The 25,815-nt window shown below is 43.2% G+C and overlaps 1 protein-coding gene across 1 annotated transcript in view; it reads right to left on the bottom strand.

Annotated features, from left to right (window-relative positions):
- Plxnc1 (plexin C1) overlaps nt 1-25,815 on the bottom strand; it is a gene marked incomplete at its 5' end in the record, with an annotated part of 150,640 nt that overhangs the window by 36,177 nt on the left and 88,648 nt on the right. The window contains 11 exons of the mRNA XM_013018900.1: nt 1,724-1,870; nt 6,183-6,381; nt 7,192-7,316; nt 7,556-7,594; nt 11,230-11,333; nt 11,641-11,742; nt 15,590-15,692; nt 16,870-17,055; nt 17,162-17,365; nt 20,808-20,895; nt 23,268-23,447. Coding sequence (XP_012874354.1) covers nt 1,724-1,870; nt 6,183-6,381; nt 7,192-7,316; nt 7,556-7,594; nt 11,230-11,333; nt 11,641-11,742; nt 15,590-15,692; nt 16,870-17,055; nt 17,162-17,365; nt 20,808-20,895; nt 23,268-23,447 — 1,477 coding nt within the window. The remainder of the gene's footprint in view (nt 1-1,723; nt 1,871-6,182; nt 6,382-7,191; nt 7,317-7,555; nt 7,595-11,229; nt 11,334-11,640; nt 11,743-15,589; nt 15,693-16,869; nt 17,056-17,161; nt 17,366-20,807; nt 20,896-23,267; nt 23,448-25,815) is intronic.

Genomic DNA, 25,815 nt, shown 5'->3' with positions numbered 1-25,815 from the left:
TCAGGGTGGCCAGTGGTGGTCTACATGTTGGATGCACACTAGAATTACCCGGAGAGAGATGAAAGCATGTCTCCAAGACTGGGCTCTGTCCCTGACAGGCTCAGTTAATTAGGGAGGGCCCTACACAGGTCCATCTAGATCTGCATCTGCCCACAACACTGTTCCATCAGGCTGAGTAAAGCTTACGGGCTAGGTAATATTTCCTATGCTTCATACAATACAGGTTTTCTTAATCTTTAACATACCCCATAACATGGGCAAGTACCAGATCATGTCCATTTACCCCCAGGGAGACTGAGGTCTAGAGAAGCCTAGAGACTTTGTTCGGTGTCACACAGCCGGCTAGAAGCAGAGGTATTATATGAACCTGCCCAGCTCCAGAACTGGAGCTCTTAACCAATACTTCATGAGCAGTGGCCCAAAGAGCAGGCTGGAAATGCAAATTCCCACACCACACTCCAGATTCCCCAAAGCAGACACTCAGGTGCTACCTGGCAGTTGGTGTCTAACAAGCTCTCCAGGAGACTGCGGTGCATGATACTCAAGTTTGAGAATTACTGTATTACCTCTCAGGTGCAGGATCAGAACTCTGAGCAAAGTTTAACTTCTGGCCTCTCAGATGTCTCCTGAGCACAGGGCCTTGTCTGATGGAAGAATGTGCAAGATCTGGCATGACAACTGGAAACAGCTGGTCTCTGGACCATTTCCCCACCAGAGGGCATAACCAGTCATGGTCCATAGCTATGTGGTGCCTTCTCCAATTAGGAGTGAATTCTTGCAGGATGACACCAACCAGCACTCGCCATCCTGAGCGAAGCCACGAGAGTCTTGGCAACTTAGTGAGCAATATCTAAACCCCAGTGGAATCTTTTCCTCCCTCTCCACTAACGAGATGGTGAAGAAGCCCAGAGTCTCCAGAACACTGAAGATCAAATCCAAACACAGCAACCTGGTCGACAAGTCCATACTAACAGTGAAGCTTAGAACATTCCTAAGTAATTCTGGAGATACTTTTTATGCAGGGTTCCCTCTATGAAATACCTGAACGTGCCCCAAGTTGATCTCTTTATTTAGGGTGGGTCATGAGTAGGTGGAGTGGGAAGGGGTTAAAAGGAAGGTATCCAGTGGGTGAAATCTGTCAGCAACCAGCTCATCTTCCTGTAGTGATTTACAGGGCTTCTCTAAAAATATCTATGAGATCACAGTACATTAAGTGCATGACACCAAACATTTGTAACTAATCCATGAAAATAAAGTAAGAGCGTCATGTTGCATGGGGAAACGCAGTGGAATTTGTCTTGTGTTATCGTTCTAAAATAAGACGGCCTCAATTTGGTTGAAATATATCTTCACACATTGTCTTCCCAGAGCAGAGCCATTTGAGAAATTCTGATTGCAATTATAAGTGCTGAATAGGGAGCACTTTGTGTTTCCTTTGCTGCTGCTGAAAAGCTATCAGCAATCCTGATATTAAAATCTTTGGAAATTGATGAGTACCCCAGGCATCATCACAAGGCTTTCTCCCCCCAATCTAAGTAATTAAAATCTATTATGTGCACACGTGTTAATATTTTATCAACTACCGCTTTTAATTAAATGTATGAGGAATCCCACAATAGAAAGATGTCAGTTCATTTTAAGTGACCCACCCCTTTCCCTCATGCTCTTTTCCCCAGCCAGCCTCATGATAGAGTCTGAACCCAGCCCTCAATGGCAAACATACCACGGTACTGAATTCGGGAACCTGCCACAGCAGCCAGTCTTCGTTGAGAGTGTACAGCGCTTTGCATGTGATGACGTCCACTGGACCCTTGTTTATTTTCTGGTTCAGGGTCGTCACCAACAAGTAGAATGGTTCTCCAACAGTCTCCTTGGAAAAGATGCACAAGTGACAGTTAAGTTAGCTTTTTGCAGAAGCCATTGCATTTCCCAAAGAATTGAAAGTTTCAATTTATGGCAGTATGACAGGAGACAGGAGGCAGTGTTTTCTAACAATCAACATGCAACTCCCGAGAAAACACGTATCTCTCCAACTGGGATTGGAAGTCAAACTCAGGAAACTGTCTTCTTCACAGTGCGCATGTGTACGCACACACACCCTCTCATGGCCTGCCCCTGTAGTTCTCTGTTATTTCATGTTTGAGTTCATCTATGGTGGCCAGATGTTTACCCTTGGCTAATGCTTAAGAATGGCTAGTCAAGGTGGAGATTCAACTTTGTTTACATGCTTAGTTAATTGCTCTTAACAAACCAAGACAAAATGACATCTTAACAAATGATTTGCAATTACCTTAGGCAACAGGGATGAAGGGAAGAATATTTTATACCTCACCAAGGAGGCTGTGTTTTGGTATGAACAGGGGTGTGGCCGTCTCTTCCACTATTTGGAGGCCTGTCTCCTCCCCCTGTGCCAGGCCTGACGCTTGCCATTCTCAGACCATGTGGGGCAGTCCATCCTGGGAATCTTCACCAGTACCCAGCTCCAATGGTATAGTCTAGACCAGAGCCAGTTCAGTGTTTTCTAAAGCTTTTCCCAAACATCCTAATGGCTTCTATCCCCAAACTTGGGCCCTGTGTATTTTGTCCTGGTGGTGGTTCTATCTCCTCTTCTGTTATTGAAATGCCTTAAACTTGCAGCCATGCTTAAGCAGAGCCCTCCCAAAGGCACATTGCCCTGGGTCAGCTTTAAACTATCTGCTAAATAAATGCTTCCTATGATCCCTGGCCATTAAGACCATATGTGAGGGAGAAAGAGCTGTGATCAGGGCCAGGAAGTCCAAGTACCTTGGTGGTGATAAAGGGCTGAAAGCATCCCAGCTACATAGTTAAGCTGAATGGCCAAAGTACCCAGCTTGAATGAATTAGCTACTAGCTGTTTTTAGTCTCCACCTTCCCTACTTTGTCATCTTCCTCTACCCTACTCTAAGCACATTTGCCCTCCTCCGTCCTGGGGCTTCCTCTTGCCTCTTCTGTTACCCTCCAGCTAGCCTGTCCTGCCTTCTCCTGTTCCCTTCCCTGCATCTCTCTCCCCTGCTGATACACTTTTGAGTTTCTTCTTTAGCACAAGATGGAGGGGGAATGTTCAAAAATTTCCAAGGAGAGGAGGCAAAGGGAGCAGTATATGATAGCTAATTCTCATAAGAAACTTCCTTTATTTGCTGGTTCACAGCCTCACCACGCTTTGCACTTTTCTCCATCCCCCCTCCTCCCCCTCCCAGGCACATCCGGACCACAAAATGAGAAACTCACTGTCTTCCTCCAGCACAGGTCAGAGACTCAGCTGAATGCTCGCGTGCCGGGGCTGGATGTGCCCCAAAAGGTTGAATGGGGGACTAGATGGGCTCTCCTAGGCTATGTGGAGGGAGAGTTACTCAAACACCTTGTAGCCAGGATTCTCCAGAGTTCTCCAGGAGGTGCTAGACTGAGAGAGAGCATCTGGTTTTTGCCATGGCTCTAATCATTCCCAGGATCTCTGGGGATGATTGAGGACTCTCCTTAGAAACTCCATGGCTGGACTGAGAATGTAGCTTAGTGGTAGAGTGCTTGCCTAGCATGCACGAAGCCCTGGATTCGATTCCTCAGTACCATATAAACAATAAGCTTGAAGTAGTGCTGTGGCTCAAGTGGTAGAGTGCTAGCCTTGAGCAAAAGAAGCTCAAGGACAGTGACCAGGCCCTGAATTCAAGCCCCAGGACTGGCCAAAAAACAAAAAACAAAACTCAATGGGTCCAACGGGATCCCCTTGGTACGCCCACTCGACTGACTTGTGTGGAGAGGAGGCCTAGGCCTTTGTAGTTTTGAAACCACCACAGGGTGAAACCATGAGGTTTCTTGTTACCACCGAACACAAGACCTAGGTAACCTATAGCTGCTGAGAACACCTGGTAACAGACCAGGGATGACTCTGGTCCTAGCACACGGAGGGTGGCTGCGAGCTGTCAGATCCTGGCATTGTTTGCATCAGCTGTGGGACCTGGGGAGAGTCCATCTATTCTGTGTGCCTCAATTCCCCCCAATGTAAAATAGTCATAAGGACACTCACCCCTCAGGACCATTAAGGAGATTAAATGAGATAATGTAAGCAAAGCTTTTAACCTAATGTCTGGCATAGCCCATAAATGACCAATGATAAATAGATTATTGTAACATTTCCCAGCAGGCCTTGCAGTTTGGGTGAGGACATTACCTGGACCTCATAGAGCAAGTGCTGTCCATGGGGCCGGGCAGGAGGACAGCGCAGCCTCTGTGCAGCCCCCCTGGGCACCTGGGTGCGGGTGCCAGGAGCTCAGCACCAGAGGGAATTATCCCAGTGAAAGCGAAACTATCGCCAACTGGCTAGATGCCACTTCCGCCCGGTGCTGTGCCACCCCCTCGCCACCCAAGTGCTCCACACACTCTTGAATCAGCACAGAGAAATCTTGACCCAGAATGCTTTGCTCAAGGGGGTTGTTTGGGCTCGAAGCCCAGATTTTCAGAATACTTCACCCCTTTCATGCCCAAGAGCAGTCCTTGAGAGCTCAGAAGCAGAATCACAAGATCCCAGTAGAAAGAGCTAGGAAGGAATTTAAAACCAATGACAATACCCTTCTTTTGGTGGACGTTAAGTGGATCCCCAGAGGTAGGGAGCCAAGGCCAGAGTTGCTTTTCTGCTCCTCCATCTCGCAGAGGGCAGGCACATTGGATTCCGAGACTCAGTGGGGGCAGGAATCGACCTTTAAGAACCAAGAGCTGGTACCTGGGTGAGAATCCCCCATCATTGCACCTTGCCATAGCAGTTATGACTGAAATGAAGTAAAAGATGCTCACCCCAGAAATAACTGTGTGACACCTCCCCCAAGCCTATGATGATGGATACCAAGTAAACAGAAAAACAGGCAGATTTCATTAATCTTAATAAACGGGCATTGCCTTGGGAGAGGCAGGAGTTGGTAAAAAAATTAAAAAAATATTATGTTATCTCCTTGTAAGATTGCATTAAACATTAAGCACAGCCTATTTAGAGTGCCGCTTTGGGTCTCAACTTAAATAATGCTGTTAAAACCTGTGGCATAACAGTGTATCTTATTCAGAGTTTAATTAGATTTTGAAACTCACTGCAAATGCACAGTTAGGCTGTTTTGCTAGAATCTGGATGGCTGGTGAAATGCAACTGAAGAAGGAATCAGAACTTTCTATACCACGGGCCACACGGGGTTGAACTTAGATGGAGTCAAGAGAATACCCTTAATTCTGATATTAATATTTTATAACAATAATGGCCAGCATCTATGGAGTGCTTACTCAGTGATAATTGCATACATGCTCTCATCTGGACCTCAAAAACAGTCCTACAAATATTCTTTTGCCAAGTCTACAGGTCAAACAACCAAGAAAATGGCAAAGTCAAGTGGGTTCTGAGGCTCACTTTATTAACTATGGAATCTGTGGAAAGTTTGCATTCCCCCTTCCCCCCAGATGTAAGATGCAATTATATTACAACCACATTGGAACAGTCACTCCAGCAAAGAGAATTCCGAGGGCAAAAGACTTTGGGGATTTGCTTTAATGTAGAATGCCTGGTAAAAATGACTGTCATCGGCTTTCAGAAAATGGGCGTGGGTGATGAGTCGTTGTAAATGTTTCAGAGGCCTTGGAAACAGTTTGTTCTCTTCTGTATTTGAAATACTCTGCCTCACTACTACTGGGGCTTGAACTCAGGGCCTGGACACTGTTCCTGAGCTGCTTTTGCTCAAGGCTAGCACTCCACCTCTTGAGCCACAGCGCCACTTCCGGCTTTTTCTGTTATGTGGTCCTGAGGAATCAAACCCAGGGCTTCATGCATGCAAGGCAAGCTCTCTATTGCTAAGCCACACTCCCAGCCCTCACTACATTTTCTTAAATGAGCTGCTGGGGCTCTGGGTGTTAACAAATGTTAAGGGTAAGAAAGTGAGCTCACTTGAAGAGTCTTACCTGAAGAAATTTTAAATGAGTGTGGGCAGGCCATTTTTGCTACATTTGTAGCAAAAATTATTTTTTATTTTCTTCCTCTGTCTGCTTCCAGGAAGGGACCAGGATCAAATACAGTTAAATGCTGACACCATGGAGCATTCTGGACTCTTCTTGGCAAAGACACTGGTGTCTGCTAAAAATAATCACCTATTGTCTTACCTCTGACCCTGGCCAAGGGACATGGTGACACTTACCCGAAGAAAACCAGACAAGCAGACAGACATCCAGTTTGTGAGTAGTTTTTCCACCACAGACTCTGTGCGCCTTAGCATGAGTTTAGGCTGCATGTTGCTAGATTGTTCCATCAGGTCCCTGGTCAGCACCTCCAAGATGCTGGTCAGGTAGACCAGCTTGGTTTGTAGAGCAATGGTTAAGAAGGAAGCAAACAGACACCTGTTTAAAAATAAAGCCTCCATTAAGCATCAGCCCTGAGTGTGGCTGGGTTACTAATGGTTTCTAGGGAAGTTCACTGAGGCAAGGAATGCTATTTTATGGGTTACTCTTTGCTTTAGACTCTATCTTCAAGTCCTAAAACTGCACAAGAATGTTGTTAACGTCATGACATTTTCTGTGCTTACACTAAAGCATTTAAGTATTTAAACAGCACTTAAACTAAAGAAGTAACAAGAAGTGAATCTTCTAAATTTTCAGGGTATTTTTAAAAATTAACACTTCTGCTTTTTTTAATTAAGAATTTGGTGGGGTTTTTTCATAGTGATGGGGGTTTTCAGGGTTTTTGGAGAGAGTTGTTTTGTACATGTGTATCTCCAAGATAGAATTTGTGTTGGAGCTGGGCACTGGTGGCTCACGCCTGTAATCCTAGCTACTCAAGAGGCTGAGATCTGAGGATTGTGGTTCAAAGCCAGCCCGGGCAAGAGAGACCGTGAGACTCCTATCTCCAATAAACCACCAGAAAACCGGAAGTGGTGCTGTAGCTCAAGCGGTAGAGCGCTCGCCTTGAGCTGAAGAGCTGAGGGACAGCGCCCAGGCCCAGAGTTCAAGCCCCACAACCGACCAAAAAAAAAAAAAAGAATTTGTGTTGGAGCACTATGATGTGAAATCCAAGGTATCCTAGCCGCATCACACCCCTAATGCTGAAGTTCATGTTTAAGTGCAGGTAATAGATTGGAAATAAAATAAGGAGCTCCAGTTTTATTTTCTCTGCTTAAGGGCTTTCAAAATATAAAAGAATTGCCTTACTACCTGTCCTTTACTGAGAAGTTTTTCTGCTTTTCTAGAGTATGGATGACAGTAACCAGGAAACTTTTATTGCAGATCAAGGCATCCAGAGCGGTGAGGCTTTCATTCTTGCCATTGGCATCTCTGTTCTAGGGGGAAAAAAGAATGAGAGAAAAAAAAGAATATCATATAATATAATCTAAGTGTAAAGTTAGAAAGTAGATTCACAAAGGGTTTTTCCAAGACAATGAATTATTCAATATTGAATTCATGATCCAAAAACCCACAATAAAAGTTCAAAATAATCATAATGGAGATGATAATGATGATGATAGCACTGTGAGAGTCAGGCAGTCACTGGGCTAAAAATGAAAACTTAGAGACTTACATGCATATCTTCAGTGAAGATGTGTGTGAAGCCACCTGACTGAGAGGAAGGAGACACTTTTATTATTCATAACATCCAAAGGAAATGAAGAATGTATTTTTTGTTATAATACCCAAGTCTGTTTTAATAAAGTAGAGACGCTATTTGCTAATCTGAAGAGACCCTGGACTTATGCTCAATGCATACCTTACAATACATAATAAATAATTATTCAGCTCTCAAGAAACACCAGTGAATTCAGAAAGCCTCTAAGAAGAATAAATATTACTGCTCATCAGTCTCCTGTTGGGTAAGTGAAGGGATCCATCCCTTCACATTTTAAAAAAGAATTGATTCAAAAGTTAAAGAGATGGTTGGAGAAGTTTATGTGAATGGCAGACTACTCCTCAAGCAATTTACCTTGTAAGGAGAAATCTTGAATTTTACTGGTAAGTTCGCACCAGTCTTATAGCCAAGTAGTACCTGCTATCTCAATATGCAACGTTATTAAGAAAAGGTAGAATGCAGTGCATAGAATCCAGAGCCAAACTTCTTGGGGTCCAGTCTTGGTTTTACCATATATTGGTCATGTGACTTTGGACAGTTATTTAACCTCTTGGTGCTTCACTTCCTTCATTTGTAAAATGGGGACAGTAATGTTCCTATTCATGGGCTAAATGTGAAAATGATGTGAATGAGTGTTCAGAGTAAGTGCTTGAAACCAGCTATTACTGTTCTTATTCCTAACTTGTGGCAGGCTAGACCACAATGCTATTAGCCCACTGGTTTGGAACTGTGTTTCTATGTATTATGCTATGTAGCTCTCGAACATAAACTTGAAAGTTTGAGTTAAAAAATACATCATAAATCTCCTTGGAATGAATGATTACATTTGAAAAGCATATTGAGGAATACTTTTAATGAAAAACATAAACACTGAGGTCTTTTTTTCCTTTCTCTTTTTGTAATAATTGAAACTGTAGGTCTATTTTTATAAATTAATAAGGTAAACTTAATGAAGAATAGTTTGAGATGACTTTGAACTAATTTGACCATGGACTTCTCCCCTAGACAAAAGCAGTAAAACAAGGCCTGGATTTGCATTTTCTAGTCCCAAATACTTTCCTACTGAATCAACTTCATCTAAATGACCAGTTTAACAGGGTTGATTCTTAACTTTAACTAGTGACATGCTGCCTTGACTGACTGTATTCCAAGGCTCTTTCCTCCTTTCATTCAAATTTCTCTCTTTCTGGAGATTAGATCCTCAGCTTACCCTTATTTCTTCTCCTACTTTCAGGTGGGAAAGAGAGAGAGAGAGAAAGAGAGTCATACAGACAGACAGAGGGTCAGAGACAGAGAGACAGAGACAGAGAGACAGAGATAGAGAGATAGAGAGACAGAGAAACAGAAACGCAGTGAAAGGAGCCAATCTAATGAAAAGCAAAGCTTTAAAGCCAAAACCAGGCAGTAGGGCCAAGAAGCAGGGAGCTGGTGATCACTTAGCCTCTTTTGGGAGCCAACAATTCCTCTGTTTTCCCTACTACTGGCTGGTAGAGGTTGATCTATCAAGCTCTCCTCTAATACCCAGGCTCCAGGCCCAAAGACTTAATTCCCAATCAATCAGGAAAGTGTTTAATTAATATGAGGGCTTATCTGAAGCCTGACGTGCATTTTAAATGGCAGTGTCCCAATATAATGTTGCTCTCTTCTTTTAATTATTACAAATTCAATTGTGGCTTAGGTTTTTCTTGATAGGTTGCAGACAAATTTATACTTGTTTCTCCTTAGGTCCTCTCTTTCAATGATTTCTTTTTATGGCTTTCCATAATTCTGAATTAAATCATTTTGGTTCCTTACAACTATTTCTCTTCCCTAAAATGTGTCACTGTTGCTAGCACTTTTTTTTTGGAGACACTCAACTTGCAACAGAGTTCTCTGACACTCATCAATCTGTCTTGCTTTTGATTACAGAATTTAGGAGACAGGAACATTTCTTTTTTTAAGCTACCGATGACTCTATTCAGCACTTAAGGGCAATCATTAACTGTAAAAGCCCACACAGTACTCATGTTGATGGTTGAAATCTCTTGTTATTTTATTGCTGCTAAATTCTTAATGGGGATCTCAGAGAGCTGGGAAATAGGACTCTTTCAGGTAACCTTTGTGGAGACCCCATATGTCTTCCTGACACAGAAACTTGGCCTCTCCTCTTCGGCCTCCCCTCTCCAGACAGAGCTGCCATAGAAATGGCTATGACATGCAGCTGGGAAGGTGGCTTAGTGGTAGAGTGCTTGGCCTTGCATGCATGAGGCCCTGTGTTCAATTCCTCAGTACCACATAAACAGAAAAAGTTGGAAGTGGCACTGTGGCTCAAGTGGTAGGGTGCTAGCCTTGAGCTGAAGAGCTGAGAGCCAGCGCCCAGGCCCAGAGTTCAGGCCACATAACTGACCAAAAAAAGAAAAAAAAAAAGAAAAGAAATGACTATGGCAGCCAATGTCCAATTTTGGTCCCTGGTATTGCTGGAGGGTAAGTTTTCAAAAATATAAGGACAAAAAGCTGAAGTTTGGTTTATAGCCTTCTTGAATACAATACAAAGGATTGTATTCGGCCCCAAATATACAGCAAATGTCTCATGAAGGTAACTCAACCTAGAGACTCAGTATCACAGAGCATGGTGTCTGCTTCTAGAATTATAGAAAAAATTTGCTTACTACATGTGTTTGGGTTTCTGAACTCTAGGCTTCTGGCCAAATGTAGCTGAAAAGTTTCTGGTAAGGTGATAATATAAACTCTCTCTCTCCATTGGCCTGGAGAGATTTCTGGCTTTGGTTAAAAGTCTAGATTTAGATAGATATGGTCATCAGGGTTGATGTGTTCAGAGGCTGGGTCTCTCTGTGGTCACCAATTCTGGACCAGAAGAACAGAAGCAATATGTCAGAGCTGGGGTATCAAGACGCGAGGTGATGAGACAGGATGAGTGCGGACCTTGCCAAAGGCTTTGGGAGGGTGAATGAAGAAGGCTGGGTGGGTGGGTGAGGAAATGGAAGTGTCAGAACAGAGGTGAGATCCAAACCCCAAAGGCTCCATAGGCTACCCCTTGCAGATCCAGAGCAATTAGTCAATCATGTTGTGCAGCTATTTCTACTAACTGAGGACAATACCGAGTGTTCAGTTAAAGAAAAACTGCCTAGCAGAACCCATTACAACTTTACATTGCTAAAAATGCCTGGTAGCAACTCAGATTCTTTACACGTCTGATTTCCTCCCTTTCGGCTGGTCCTACTTTTCATTTCCAATTGAGAAGTAATAGTGAATAATCTAGTAGCTGCAATGTAAGTCAGGCAGATAAACACAACAAATTAGCCAGCCCACAATTTATTGATTTTTGAATGAATTAGCTCACTTCCCAGCTACAAATTCAGTTCCACACTGGTAGTAAAATAAAGCAAAAATCATCACTCTGAACTTCTGTCCCTCCTAGGTTTTCGTTACCAGACAAAGAGTAATCACCAGTGACCCACTGCTTGGCTTTATACTCTAATCAATGCAATTAATAATTATTTTCTTTCTTGCTTAGCTCTAACTTAAGCCAGTATTTTGCGCCAAGTGTATTATCTACCATCTCCTTGGAACTAAGCACCTTCATTATTATTCAAGACTCAACCTTAGAAATATGATCAATGCTCTTTTACCTCAGGGAAGAAAGTTCTCAGAGCAAAATGTTTATAGTCAAGGAAAGGAACAGTTCCAAAACTATCAACCACATCCAATTTATCCATCTGAAGCTCAGCAAAGCCTGCAAAACAGAATCCCAAGAGCAATATTTTAACTCCACGCACAATGGATAAGATCTTCTGCTGTTTTGTCTAACACAGAGTATGACCTTGGTTTTCATTAAGGAAGAAACAATAGATAATTACTTGGTTGGCTGCAGAGAAGAGCTGAAATAAAACACAAAGCCCGGCCCAGGTCCTGCTGTTCAGTTGTCTCCTATTATACAAACAGTTCTCATTACGTGGCCCTCTCCGAGTAAGGGTAAAAGTTAAAATAAAAGTAAAATGATCTTGTTTTTTTATTCTACAAATAAAGAGCTTGGAGCCTACCATCGCGTATCTCCTTCCGAAGTTCACTCTCCAAGAGCTCTAGCTGTTGACTCTGTTTGCGGCTTAGTTCCTTTGATTTGTGCCTGGTCACCCCGACAGCAGCTGAGGAGACAGAGATGCTGGCTCAGATGGATGTGTGAACTTAAAAACAAAAGCAGGTTGGGCAGTGGTAGCTCATACCTTTAGTCTTTGCTACTTGGGAAGCTAGATTGGGAGGAGGATGGTTTGAGACCAGCGTGGGCAAAAAAGGTCACAAGACTCCCTACGGGAGAGCTGGATGTGGTGGTGCACCCCTGTTAAAAAGACAGCCCAGCTGTAGACAGAGGCCACCCAGACACATGGCTGGGTAGGAAGCGACACCCTATCTCAAAAATAACCAGCAAAGAAAACCAAAGCTGGCAGTGGAACTGTGGCTCAAAGTGGTAGAGAACTAGCCTCGAGTGAAAAAGCTCCAGGACAGTGCCCAGGCTTTGAGTTCAAGCCCCACGACTGACCAAAAAAACCCCCAAAGTTGGAGAAATGGTTCAATGGTAGAGTGCCTACCTAGCAAGCATGAGTTCTTAGGTTCAATTTTCAGTGTTACAAGCAAGATGATGCGAAAAGGAAATAAAGGGAGAAAGAGAAGAAGGGAAGGAGAAATGAGAGAAAAAAAGAAGGGAAGGAGGGAGGGAGGGAGAGAGAGTGTATCAGAGTAGAGAATACCATTTATAAAAGGAAAATTTTCCCAGTGACTGTTATTCTAAAGAGAACGAAGCTAAAATGCAACAGGGAAAAAAATTCCACTCATTTTAAAAGTGAAAACTAAATCAAATAACCTTCGCTTGTAGCCAAAGATCCCAGCTGGCTAAAAACTAATGAAGTAAGTCAACTTTCCCTCCAGCCACAGGCCACTTATATTGTTCTATGGTTTTTTTTCAATGTTTCTAAACATCCCTGGAGAAATAAAGTTGTGTGGCAAATGCTGAAGGAAACCAGATGGATACATAAGCCAAACTTGCACAATTCTAACAGGATGACACAACGGGGGAGCCACAAGAGCTCCAATATCTGAACATTGTTTCTCTGTCTCAGCTTGTTTCCAACCCTATGTTTGAGTAGGTAAACTGAGTGGATTCAGGAGCTTGGGTTTATGTGCATATTACTTACCATTTATGTTATCGTGGGTAAGTTGCTTATCTTCTCTGTTTCTTATCTGTAAGAGTGTCTACCTTACCATTATGTTGAGAGGCATATGGAAAGTAGTTCAAACACACAAAAAATATGAAAAACTTAAGTCTTTCAAAAGAATAAGTACTTAGCCAGGAACTGCCTATAATCCTAGCTACTCAGGAGGCTGAGATATGAGGACTGCCAGCCCATGAAGAAAAGTCTGGGAGACTCTCATCTCCAATTAACCACCAAAAAGGGGAAGTGGAGCTGTGCACTAGCCCTCATTGAAAAAGCTAAGATACAGTCCCCAGACCCTGAGCTTAAGCCCCAGTATTGGTACATGTGTACACATACCCATGTATGCATACACACTCATGAACACGCATGCACACACACACACACACACACACACACACACACACACCCCAAAGTGTAAGTACTCAACAGTTGTCAGCTCTCATTATTATGCTAAGAAGTCTCTCCTCTTCTAATAGAAATTACATGATTAAAGGACTCCACTGTCAGTAGATATCATTCGAATTAGTGAATGATGCTAGAGGGAAAAAAAATCAAGTACAGTTCTTTACAAGACTTCTTCAAGATGCTGGCAATATGCATCGTGCATCTCCCAGGAAGGGCTGAGAAGGCAGTTAATTTCCCTTCTCTGGAAGTGTCACTGAGACATGGTTTCTCAGGCTGCACCCTGAGCAGCACTAGCCTGGGCAGGCACAGGGAGCTGACAGGCCCCCCGACACAGCAGGGAGCTATTCCTGGCACAAGTCAATGAGATGCTCTGTAGGTGGCAGGCATTGGCCAGGTGTGTTTAGTGTTTTCCCTAATGATGGACTAAAGTGCATATTTAAGCTGCTGGTGACACATGCCTGCTGGAATATGCTGGGTGGGGGGTGAGCAGGGAATAAGACAAGCAAAACAATGTACCATATTTAGAACACTTTAGAACACTTTACCTTAAGGTACAGAAACAATCTCTATAAGCCAACTGAAGGGAGCAGAATGGAATGTCATGCACAGGTCAGAAAAAGACCACAGGACTCTAGTAAGCCACCTAGAAGACAAGACTCTCTGGTGAGGCTTGTGTACACAAGGCTGATTAATATCAGTGAGGTCATGAAACACAAACCAATGTTTGGACTGTAAATAATTTTTTTAGATGAAGCTACTACTTGATTAAAATATTAAGTCTAGCCAGACACAGTGAAGTAAGCCTGTAATTCTAGCTACATGAAGGCAGAAATGGGAGGATTGTGGTTTGAGGTTAGCCTGTGTCTCAAAGTTTATGAAACTCCATTCCACTCAATGGCTGAGCGCGATGGTGCATGCCTGTTATTCCAACTGCAATGACCGGGTGCAGTGGTGCACACTTGTTATCCCCAGTGACTCACGAAAGCGTAAGTAGGAAGAGCAAAGCATAGGCTGGCCCGAGCATAAAGTGAAACCTATGTTTGAAAATAACCAGTGGAAAAAGAAGCTGGAGGAATGGCTCATGTGATAGCGCTCCTACCTCTCAAAGGTGAGACTCTGAGTTCAATCCCCAGTACAACCTAATTAATTAATTTAATTAAACTTAAAGCTCACAGAAGATTCCAAATGTATGGACAAAGTTGGGCAACTTGGGGAGATCAAAAAGAAAAAAAAGACAATAAAATCATCAGCAGGGCAAAACAGGTTCTTTGGAAAGTGTACATGAAAACTTTGGCCAATTATTCATACACAAAAACCTTTTCTTCGCAGTCATCAGAAACAATAAAAACAAGGGATTTTGAAATGGATGTATGTATGGAGAGATGGATGAATGGATAGAAGGATGGATGGCTGGATGGATGAGGGAAGGAGCAAGCAAGCATTTCCCTATATTTCCCTCTCTTGCCCTCTATTTCCCTAAAAATGTTAGAAAGATAATCCTTATATTAACAAATACAAAGTACTACAATTTGTTAAAAAAAAAAGAAGAAGAAGAAGAAGAAGAAGAAGAAGAAGAGACAATAGAATGAAAGGCGGTTCCGAAATCAGAGGCCACAAACTGAATTGTTGCAAGGACCAGGTACATAGAAGAGTTGAGTAATTCGGTGATACATTAGGGAATGGTGGAGAGTATGGCGAAACTTCAGAAAACACTGTCTTCTCTATGGAAGTACGCTGGGCTCCAATCATTCAAATCATTCAAACCCCCCCCCCCCACACACAAATGTTAAAACTTGAGTTACTTAATTTTTAAAATATAATCATCTTTGAGGTTAAAAAACAAAAGTAAAAACTCAAGAAAACACACTGGGGGGGGGGGCAGATTTGGCCAGTGACAAGGGCCAGAGGACCCTGTGCTCCAAGAAACCAAGGTGCATTACTATGGATGACATGGCTTACATTTCCAAAGTCTAGTTCTGCCAGGAAAAAGCAGGTCCAGGTAAAGGCCGGAGGCTGTATTTAGGGAGGGGTATTAAAAGGCAGGATGAGGTAGCCAAGATCTGAAAGTTCACAATCCCAGGAGAATTCTAAGGAGATACTGAAGATGTTGTTTGTTTTTTTCAGCACAACTCAAAAAACCAAGGAAGTAAAGTAGATGACATTTCCCAAACCCCAAGATACTATCTGTCATCTAACTTCATCCTGAACATTGTTTTTCCTCAGAAAGCCCTCAACATGTACGTCCTAAAGTTTTGACTTGGGTTTTTAACCCATTAATACTTAATGGAAGCAAACGGCCCTGACCGCTGACCGCCTGCCTGCCTGAAGAGTGGCCCCAGGGACTCCCTTCTCAGATAAAATTACACAGGGCACTTACCAAAAATGACAACCACCAGCAAGACCGGAAGCACGATCAGAAAGTACCACGTGGAAGGAACGGACTCCTGTTCAACATAGAGCTCCAAGTTTCCCAGTTTGACCTGATGGGACAAAGGACACCATTAGAACCAGGGAGGCTGAGTGCTGTCATTTCTCTAAGTAGTTTCTCCCGGGGTGGAAAAAAAAAAGAGGGGCCGAGCTAGGCAGGATATCTGAGTACTTCTTTTGCCTTCAACTCTGTTACGTTCTTTTTTTTTTTTTTATCCTTGATCCAATTATTTATGACTATAGATCACAAAGCCTTTTGTTTTTCAGTGCTAAAGATTAAACCTAGGGCCTTAAGGATGTCCGATAAGTGCTCTACCACTGCTCTACACCCAAGGCCTAGAAAGCTTTTTTGTTACTTTTTGTGTGTCAGTGCTGGGGCTTGAACTCAAGGCCTTGTGGTCTCACTTGGCTTTTCCAGTCATCTCTGGAGCTCTATCACCTGAGTCATGCCTCTACTTCCAGTTTTTGTTGTTGTTGTTGGTGGTGGTGGTGGCGGTTAACTGGAGATAGGATTCTTATGGACTCTTACGGACTTTGCTGCCCAGGCTGGCTTCTAAATGTGATCCTCAGATCTCAGCCTCCTGAGTAGTGAAGATGATATATCTGAGCCACTGACATCCAGTCAATAAACATTTTTTACATAGATCGTGCGGAGCGTCATGTACCATGTTTCACAAACACTAGATAGAATGTTCCTTCTTAGTTGTTCCAGCTCTTTATGGTAGGGCACACACCAGCGATGGGTCCCTCGAAGATGAAGGGAAAAGGTGAATTGCAGGAAAGTCTTACTAAGTGGTGGAGGAAGTAATCATAACCAGTAGGTTATTTGGTGTCTGAAGTGCTGGGTGTGCCAAAGATACCCCTATTTTGGGTTTCTGCTAAGATACATCACCTCTGCATTCAGGGAAAGAGTGACAGCTCAGTTGTTAAAGGGTCTGGGGATGCTGCTTACAGATGCTACAGTCTAAATGTATGGCTAGAACAAAAGCTATCAAGACTCATTAGGATTATAGACAATGGTGTGTTCAATGCTTTGACATTCAAACAACCACATGGATGCATTCCGCCTGCTATTTTGGAGGAATTATGCTTCGGCTGGCAGCACCAGCTTTGTTTCTCTTCTATTTAAAGTGAAGATCTAGAGATCCATAAAAGATTCCGTTCCCTGGACAGCCAGGGAATTAGCAAAACTCAGGTAAGGGCAGCAAGTGGGCCTTCCAGGTGACTTACTCTAACTTTCTTGGAAGAGGTGGCGATACTGTTTGCATTCCTGATGCCTTTAATTTTGCAAAGAATAGTAGTGAGATCTTGGTTTCGAGTAATATTTTCAAAACTGCAATTTAATTGCTTATTTTCCCCATGGAAGAGAGTAATTTCGATGTCTTTCTTGGAAATGTTGAAGTTGTCATTTTCTTTCTGTGAAGAATGGAAAGGAGAAGAACACATGAGGACACTTGTGGAAATTCACAAGCATAAGACACCTTTTCAGCCCAGGGGGCGGGGCCCATCCACCAGCACGTACTTGGATTTTCACTTCCAGTTCTGAGTCAACCTCGGATTCTACTCGATACCCTGTAAACCTGGGGTCCTCGAGATATTTCAGCGTTCCGCAGTCTAGGTAGGTATCTTGAACTCTTAGCTTCACAGCAACATTTGTGCGTGCTTTGGAACTCTTTAAATTGGGGGCTAAAAACCCGCAGAAAGTTGATATACAGTATTCAGAGACCTGGGAGAGAAAATTAAAAAAATATGACCTAGAAGATCTCAAAACTGGTCTCTAATTGCTAAGATACCCAGGCAACCAAAGTTCTTCTTTCTTTTTTTAATGCCAGTAGTGGGGGCTTGAACTCAGGGCTTCTTGTTCTAGCTTGGCTTTTATGCTCAAGGCTGGTACTCTACCACTTGAACCACAGCTCCACTTCTGGCTGTTTTTCTGGTTAAGTGGATATAAGAATTTCATGAACTTTTCTGCCAGGGTTGGCTTTCAACCTTAAACCTTAGACTCTCAACCTCCAGAGTAGCTAAGATGACATGTGTGAGCCACCCAGCACCTAGCCCAAACTTCTTATTTGCCCATCATTTCTTCATCTGTACAATACTATTGACCTGCCAGGATTAAATTAGTTCTAAATTAAATTGAGATAAATTTAGAAAATATCTGGTGCCCAGTAACATTCAATACATGCTGATTATCCATAACATTATTGATCATATGGACAAGAATGAAAGCTGTCAGAAAGTTAGGCAATGGAAGAGAAGTTGTGAAGAGAGAAGCAGGTTAGAGAAAGGGGAAGATGGGCTAGAGGTGGGGCTCAGTTGGTAGAGTCCTAACCATTGGGTAAAAGCATCAGGTACAAAGGTCTCAAAACAAAAAAATGAAAAGATGGAAAAGGGAAAGATGCTGGGCTTGGATATCCTCCATATCAGCCTGACTGAGTCCAGGCAACTTCAGGGAGGGAAGAGAAGGGCTCAGCCGTGAGCAAGGCCAGCACCTGACCTGTTTGCGGCTGCCTGAGCTGAGTCACTTTGTGCTGGGGAACTTTCCACAGAGCGTTAGCAGAAGTCCCTAGCCACAAGGAGGAAAAGGTTTTTCAGGCATGACAGAACATAGGAGAAAAGAAAAGTCAAAGGGATAGTAACTCCAAGGAAATGAAAAGTGCGAAACCTGGAAGTAATACACAAATGTTGGCCCAACAGATAGGTCTGTTGACCCCTAACCTAAATATATTGTCATTTTCAGATGTACAGAGAAACAAGGAGAGAAAGCTGGGGTATAAGTGGCAAAGGCTGAAAGAAGTATGGGCTGGGGATGGATGTATCTTAGTGGCAGAGAGCTTGTCTAGTGTGCCTGAGGCCCTGGGTTAGGCCCCAAACACTATAGGACAAAACAATAAGAAAGAAGCTAAACAAAAACGCATGGAAATTAGTGTGTGAGGTAAGAAGAGAGCTATTCTTTGTGATGTTGTTTTCTCTAATACCAGAGTATCAGAAAAAGGAAAAAAAATAGGGCCCAGTGGGAGAATCTGATACAGATGGCTGGTATTTGGACACACAAACCCTCCCTTCTATCCGTGTACCCTGCCAAATTCCAGCCCTGATTATTGCTTTTGCTTTCTCATGCTCAGATGACAGCCTGGACCATATCTCCACCTCCTCAGCAGCCACAAATCCAAGCTGGCCTTGTATCCTCCAGTAAGATAACAAGCACCAGGACGGTCCCATCTTCTTACCCCTCAGACCCCTCAATCCATACTAGTAACCATCTCCCACACCCTTAATGCTTTTGTGTGCTCTAATGTTCAGCAACTTCTCAGTTGCCTTCTCTGGCCATTCTATTTCCTTGCATTCCTAAGGAGGAAGCTGCCAGATTCGGTCCTTAGGTGCTCATGTTTCCATCTTCGGTGCTCTCACTGGCTCCCATGATGCCACCCCACCTTCCCTTAGACGGTAATGTTACAGAGAAGCTGACCCTCTCTGCCTCACTATCGCTGCTAGTCCACTAGACCCACCTTGCTGAGATGATAGTCCAGTGGATTGCTGGGCTGAGTCTTTGTTGACATCTCAGCCATGCCTGGACATCTGCATAGGCCTCCTCATTGGGCTTCCAATCCTTCCTCCTCTCACAATGTCTTCAAACTATCCTACGCACTACTGCCAAAACAAGATCTATACCCATGTGTCTCTCTGCTCAAAGACCTTCGATAGCTCCCCATTGCCTACAGAGTCAAGGGCAAAGTTTTTAATATGGTCCAATGCAGTCTCAGGCACTGCTCTCACCCATTCCTGACCCATTCTCAAGGCTCCAGCTGAACAGGGCTGAGTGACACTCTAGTGGTGAGCAGGTGAGAAACCTGTCCTCTATACCTGCAGTGGCCTCCTGCTGCGTCCCCCCTCCAGACCCCACCACCCACATCCAGTCCTGTCCATTCTACTGCACTCCAAATACTAGTGTACCGGGCCGAGGTGGACTCCTGGGGTTTCTGAGTTGGAAAGGATCAGAGGACCTAGTATCTCCTATCACCTTGTGCTGCCAACTTTCCATCTCTGTGTAGATATGTTGTCTCACTGACCTTTCATCCAGCAAGATATTTTTTGCCCAAAGTAGGTAATCAATACATTATACTTGATCCGGGAACAGTATTTGGGAAGGCAAGTTCGGGCCATTCCTCTGCTCAGAGGATCAGCTATGCAACGGAATATGTTTGCATCATGGAGACATGGCCCAGAGTCAGACAGGGAGAGCCAGGCCCTCATCCAGAATCAGATAGGGTGATCTAGGAAGTGGCTCTGACGTGCATCCGAGTGGATGTACGTAGGAAAATACGGTAAGGATGATGGAGCTGAAAGCTCTTCCACATCTAGGCCTGAACCACACTGGTCCCAAGAAGAACAAAGTCTAAGGCCAGCCTTGTCAGGAAGTGGTCAAGTGAGGCCCCAGGGAGGTTGCTTTCTTCACATCTCTCATTAAAGAAAGGGAGAAAGGGGAAGAGAGAAGGGGAAGAACATTCAGGAAGTGCTTAGCAGCGCACTTAGAGGCTCCGCATTGTCCATCGCACCCCACCCCACCCCCCAAAACTCCTGGCAACAGAAGCTTCCATCATGAGGCTCTCTCAGGAGAACTGAGCCATGGGTGAGGACCAGACCCCTCCTAGCTTCCACTGAGGGAAGATGGAAAGCAAAAGAAGGCAAGAGTCGATGGAAGGCACACCAAACCCGGTCCAAGAGACAACGGCAAGAAGAAGTATGATGGGGCCTCTGGGAATGTGGTAAGTCATCTCACCTTCCTGCACTCGCCCCTGCTCTGTGTGAAATGGAAACACCACCTACTCTTCACAGAAACGTTCTTTATCACACCTCAACCCTCCATGAAACATTTTCACCCAGATGCACAGCATTGTCTCATTAACGGGACTTGCCACAAATCACACCAGGAGCCAATGGCAGGTCTTGTCATAGCAAGTTCGTTTCTCTTCCTCTGTTTGGCAACCCGAAATACCCAACTACAAGTATAAGGTCTCATTATTCCAGTTACAGCACAGCCGTTCTATACCGTGTAATAGGTAAAGGTTTATCATACCAAGTCATTGGAATAAAACATACCCTCAACACATTTTGTGTGAGGCAAACAAAATTACCACTGAAAATAGCTACTAGAGCCCAAGACTTACATTTATGTTTCCTTTTAACTCGTGTGAAATGATTAAGTTATCAATTACATCGAAATTTCTGCCCATGATTGTTATATTTTGCCCACCACTGCAAAGGAAAAAAAAGCAATGATGAAGGTTAAGTAGTTAGGCATTTTGCATTTATAAACATCACTTAATTCACATTTAATGTTCAACTCTGTAATACCTGAGAGACACTTTACCAAAGACAATTTTTAAAAAGCCTTTTGAAGCTTCAAATATTGGCCACAAGTCCATGGTTTTACCACACATAAACATCAAAATTCAGGTCCGATTCTATTTCCACTCTAGGAAAATATCCAAATTCTTTAATAGAATTTGAGTTTCGTTGTGCCTTTTACCACATGTAATCAGATCATCAACTGAACCTTGACAAAGTTTCACTGAACAGAATATTGATTGTTGTTTAATCTCGATGAAGATTCTTCAATCTAGCAATTTTCCAAATCAAACTTTCAACCTACCAATTATATTCTATTTAGGGAGGCAGGGAACACTCTGGACAGGGTAAAATTATAAATGACATTAGAAATATAAATTCTTGTTTGGGAAACCACATTTCAAAGTGTGTGAGGAGGCTACAGTTATCTCATCAAAGCCACGTCAAGAGGCTGCACACATTCTCTACGCATTGTTAATACCAGCAAAGTGGCCAGTGGGCTGTCCATTACTCTGTCTGCTTTGGTGTCCCTCTTCCCACAGGTCACCAGACCCTTTTTCCAGAAGACAAGAGTCTGAGTATGTGGGGTCTAGACTGAACCCCTGTTGATAAGGCTAGGAGGTAGGATTGTGGGTAGAGCAGAAAAATGACACTGGGCCTGACCCCTCAATCCACAAGGTGGCAGGACCCAGGGCTCCTGCCAACACTTGTGATAACTGGAAAACCAAATCAAGCTTGTTCTGCTGAAACTATATTGCAGAGTCTGCTTCTTGCTCAAATCTCAAAGACCTGGAGCAAGGGAGAATACAGAGAGGCTCAGTACATTCTGGGTAGCAGAACACTCAGGAGTTCTCATATCACAGAGGAGCAGAATCCTGTGGTGATACAGGACAGCATCCTGGGTCCAACCACTAAGCAGTCGAGCATGCCCTTTGACCCCTCTTCATGGTTCAGCTTGCTCTCAGCCCCTTGTAGGCCTCCCAGGTTTGTGGTAAGAATTAACCAGGTCAATAGTATAACATACCAGGAACATGGTAAGGGCCATATTTATGTATGCTTTTATATGTGGAAGAAAAAAAGGCTCAGAGGAGGGAGGTGGCATGCAACAGCCTTTCTTAAAGTTTTATTTTCTTGTGCTACTCTAATGGGCTGCTAAGTTTGTGTGCTGGACCCCTAATCTTCAGCATCTCAAAATGAGGCTGAATATAGAGACAGAACTTTTTTAAAAAATCTTTTTGGCAGTGCTAGGAATCGAACCCAAGGCAAGTATTCTACCACCAAACCATACTCTCAGTCTGAGATAGGTTCTTTCAGGAGTTCATTTAATGATAAATGAAGTCTTGAGGTGAGCCAGTGTGCCTGCCATCCTTATAAGAAGAAGATAAATGGAAAGAGGATCATGGGAAGGGTCAGGGAAAAGACAGCCATGTGCAAACCAAGGAGAGGGGCCTCAGAAGAGACAAACACTGTCAGCACCTTGACTTCCGACTTCTAGCTCCACACAAGGGAAGAAATAGATGTCTGTTGTCTGAACTACCCAGTCTGTGGCATTTTGTCATATCAGCTTTATCAAATTAATACAGCCACCTCTCAATCTTCAATACCAGAGGCGAATTTTTTTCTTTTCTTTTTTATCCTCCCAAAGCTTTGTCCCTAGTTTTATCTAGAAAGTACTTTGAAAATTAGCTTCATGCTGTGTTAAATAAAGACAGTCTCTTTAAGGCTGTATTTCCAAATCCAAATGTGAATTTTAAATCTGACTAGGGAGAGACTTTCTTTGCCTTCATATATTAGACTCATCTGGAAGAGTTTATGTTGGAATTTCCATATCTCACTTAAAGAGTTATCTTTGAAGTGTAGATACCGTTCTTCCTTCCGATGGCTCCCATTATTTTCCCCAAAGCATTCCTTCAAAACAGCTGACTCTAAAAGTTATCAAATGAAAGATACCAGAAAGGAGCCTTTTATCACTTGCTGGAGTGACACGTCAGGCAGAGGGTCACAGACTTGTAGCAGAAATCTGGGCTAAGAATAGTTATTGTGGTTGAACAAACATTTGAGCTGTGAGTTTCCTGGCAGCCATGTCTAAGAGAAAAACAGGATGTGCTCACAGGGCTCATGTGATCAACGGGAACTTGTCAGGTATGCATTTGTCTAGGAATAAATCCTAAGAGGAATTTTGATAGGGCTACCATTGCTGAATGGACTGGAAGGAAATCCATGATGGTTATACAAACGCCCCTTCCCCACAAGGAGAGCGAGGCAACGGGAGACAATACCTGATCCAGGTGGTGGCAGGAACTGTGAGGGAGCAGTGCGGCAGCGCAATGTAGGTTAACGCTCCAGCAGAGGCGCAGTCCCCATCGTCAAACTGGATACACACGTCCTTCATTTCTTTCCGGCTTGATGGAAGAGAGAATTTCATATGGGTGTCATTTAGCACATGGCTGACCTGTATCCTAGAATGAGAGAGAAGAGGAACTCTTACATGACACAGACAGGTGGCTCAGCTGCTTTGCCCAAAGGGACAGCATGTGAACTGCACAGACTACAAGGCCCAGAGCTATTGGGAACTTCTGATTGATCAAGGGCTGCCTGCCTGGTGGAGGGTTGGATGTAGATCTGGGGTCCTCTTTCTTTGGCAATTTTATCTTTTTTATTTGTACTTCCCTCAGAAGGAGGGAAGAGTAACCATTGCCCTTTAGAAGCTTTGGTAGTAAGGGAACAGAGAATAGATACTGACTTGCATAAGGAAATTATAGTTAATTTGTAGCCTATGTCATCTGTTACCAGAGTACTTTATAAGTGATGGGATATGGTATCTGGTAGATGCTTTTAAGAAACTCCTGTCCTAGAATGAAACCCCAGCCAAGCCTGTGATTCCAGCTACTCAGGAAACAAAAATAGGAGGACTGAAGTTTGAGACCAGCCTGGACATACCTCCCTCCCCAAAATAAAAGACTGCATCTCAAAAAACACTACCAGCAAAAAGACTGTGGATACAGCTTAAGCAGGTCAGTGCTTGCCGAGAGAGTCTGCAGCTCTGAGTTCAAGTTCCAGCATTGCTGGAGAAAAATTTCCATCTCCTGTATACCTTCACCATACCCCTTCCAAAAAGCATCTAAAATAGATTTTTTTTTAATGTTGGGAAAATGTTGATCACCTCTGAAGCTTTGTAAAGAGGCGCATCACACTCATCTCTCTTGTATTCATTTGAGTGTTTCCATAGCAAATATTGTTTTGTAAAAAGGAAGAAGTCCACGCCCAGCATTGGGAGGCTGGCATCCAGTACCAGAAGATAAGCCAAGTTCTGTTAAAGAGCAGAGAGCTCACACCGGGAGCCCAGGACCACAGATCAGCAGGCAGCAGGTTGAAAGCTGCCTCCTCAGGAGCTCCGAGAATGGGAGCTGGCAGGGCCCCAGCAGGCACTGTCCTCTCTGTGTCTGTGGTGACCTACTGACACACACACATCATCAAGACCGGGCGTGTCTGAAGCATGCTCATTTGAAGATGCTACTAGGGAATCTACTAGTACTCTTAGAAAGTGCATTGTCAAATGGGTGAGCACTGATTCCAAACTACTTTATAAATTTTGGAAGGAGACAGGTGGAAATGTAGGTCATTCTCTTGTTATACTTGTATTTTTTTGCTTTCAAAATAATCACTCATTTTTTTAAAAAAATGGCATAGTCCAAGAGTTTAGGACTATGGCATAGGATTAGGACTCAGGTATAGGATTAACTGGGGATTAGGTGGACTGCTCATGAACTTGGGTTCACCAACAGATGTGGTTCCTGAAATGCTATATGCAGAAAGGTCTCATAGTCATTTAATTTAATAAAGGTGGTATCTCAAGGCACATGCAGAATAGAAATGAGAAGATAAAGAATCAGAAACAGGTCAATGCTCTGAAAACGACTTATTTTCCAGCGAAGCTGATTGCCTTTCAGTGAACACACAGGTGTCTAACTTCATAGATTTTGCTATGCACAATGAAGGATTCTTGTAATAAGGTATTTAGCTAGGATAAATGGCATAAAAAATACCTAAGCTGCATAGATACGGTCTCTAATGTGTAGCAGATTGTTCTGGTACCAAGCAGAACCTGGGCAAGCCAGTGAGGACTTGCTTTTCTCATTAGAGCATATATTTTCCACATTTACAGCTATGAGGAGAAGGAGATGCAGTGATGTGAAACAAGTGAATTAAAACAGAAAATTCACTAAATAAGCATGGCAGACTAGAATGCTGTACAAATCTGTTTTAGTAGTTAAAAACCAAAACATCACGCTTCAGCAGATTGTCTTAAATGTATTTGCATGATGAAAATAAGCTCAGTATTATATTTCATGTAGTCCTCAACATCTTTTTACCTCAAATTAGTCTAAACTTATGAAAGCTAACAAGCAGAAAACTCAAATGATCTGTCATGTTATTATTATTACATTTGTGTTGAAGGGAGTAACAATTTGCTCAAGAATATCAATGAAGGCTGGGTTCCAGTGGCTTATTCCTGTAATCCTAGTCACTCAGGAGGCTGAGATCTTGAGGTTGGTAGTTGGAAGCCAGCCTGAGCAGGAAAGTCCATGAGATTCTTATCTCCAATGAACCACAAAAGCCAGGAGTGGAGCTGTGGCTCAAGTGGTTGAGCATCAGCCTTGAATAAACCATCTAAAAGACCCTGAGTTCAGTGCCCAGTATGGGCTCAAGCATGTGTCTGTGTACATACACAAATCAGTAAAACACTGGACTTTTAAAAATGCTACTGCTAGGATTAGTTAGAGGACAAGAAATCATAGAAATCATGGAATTTGAGTAGCACAATTG

The sequence above is a fragment of the Dipodomys ordii genome, unplaced genomic scaffold, assembly GCF_000151885.1.
Source record: "Dipodomys ordii isolate 6190 unplaced genomic scaffold, Dord_2.0 Scaffold3, whole genome shotgun sequence".
Taxonomy (NCBI): domain Eukaryota; kingdom Metazoa; phylum Chordata; class Mammalia; order Rodentia; family Heteromyidae; genus Dipodomys; species Dipodomys ordii.
The sequence above is the reverse complement of the archived record's forward strand: the minus strand, read 5'-3'. Positions and strand labels throughout refer to the sequence as shown.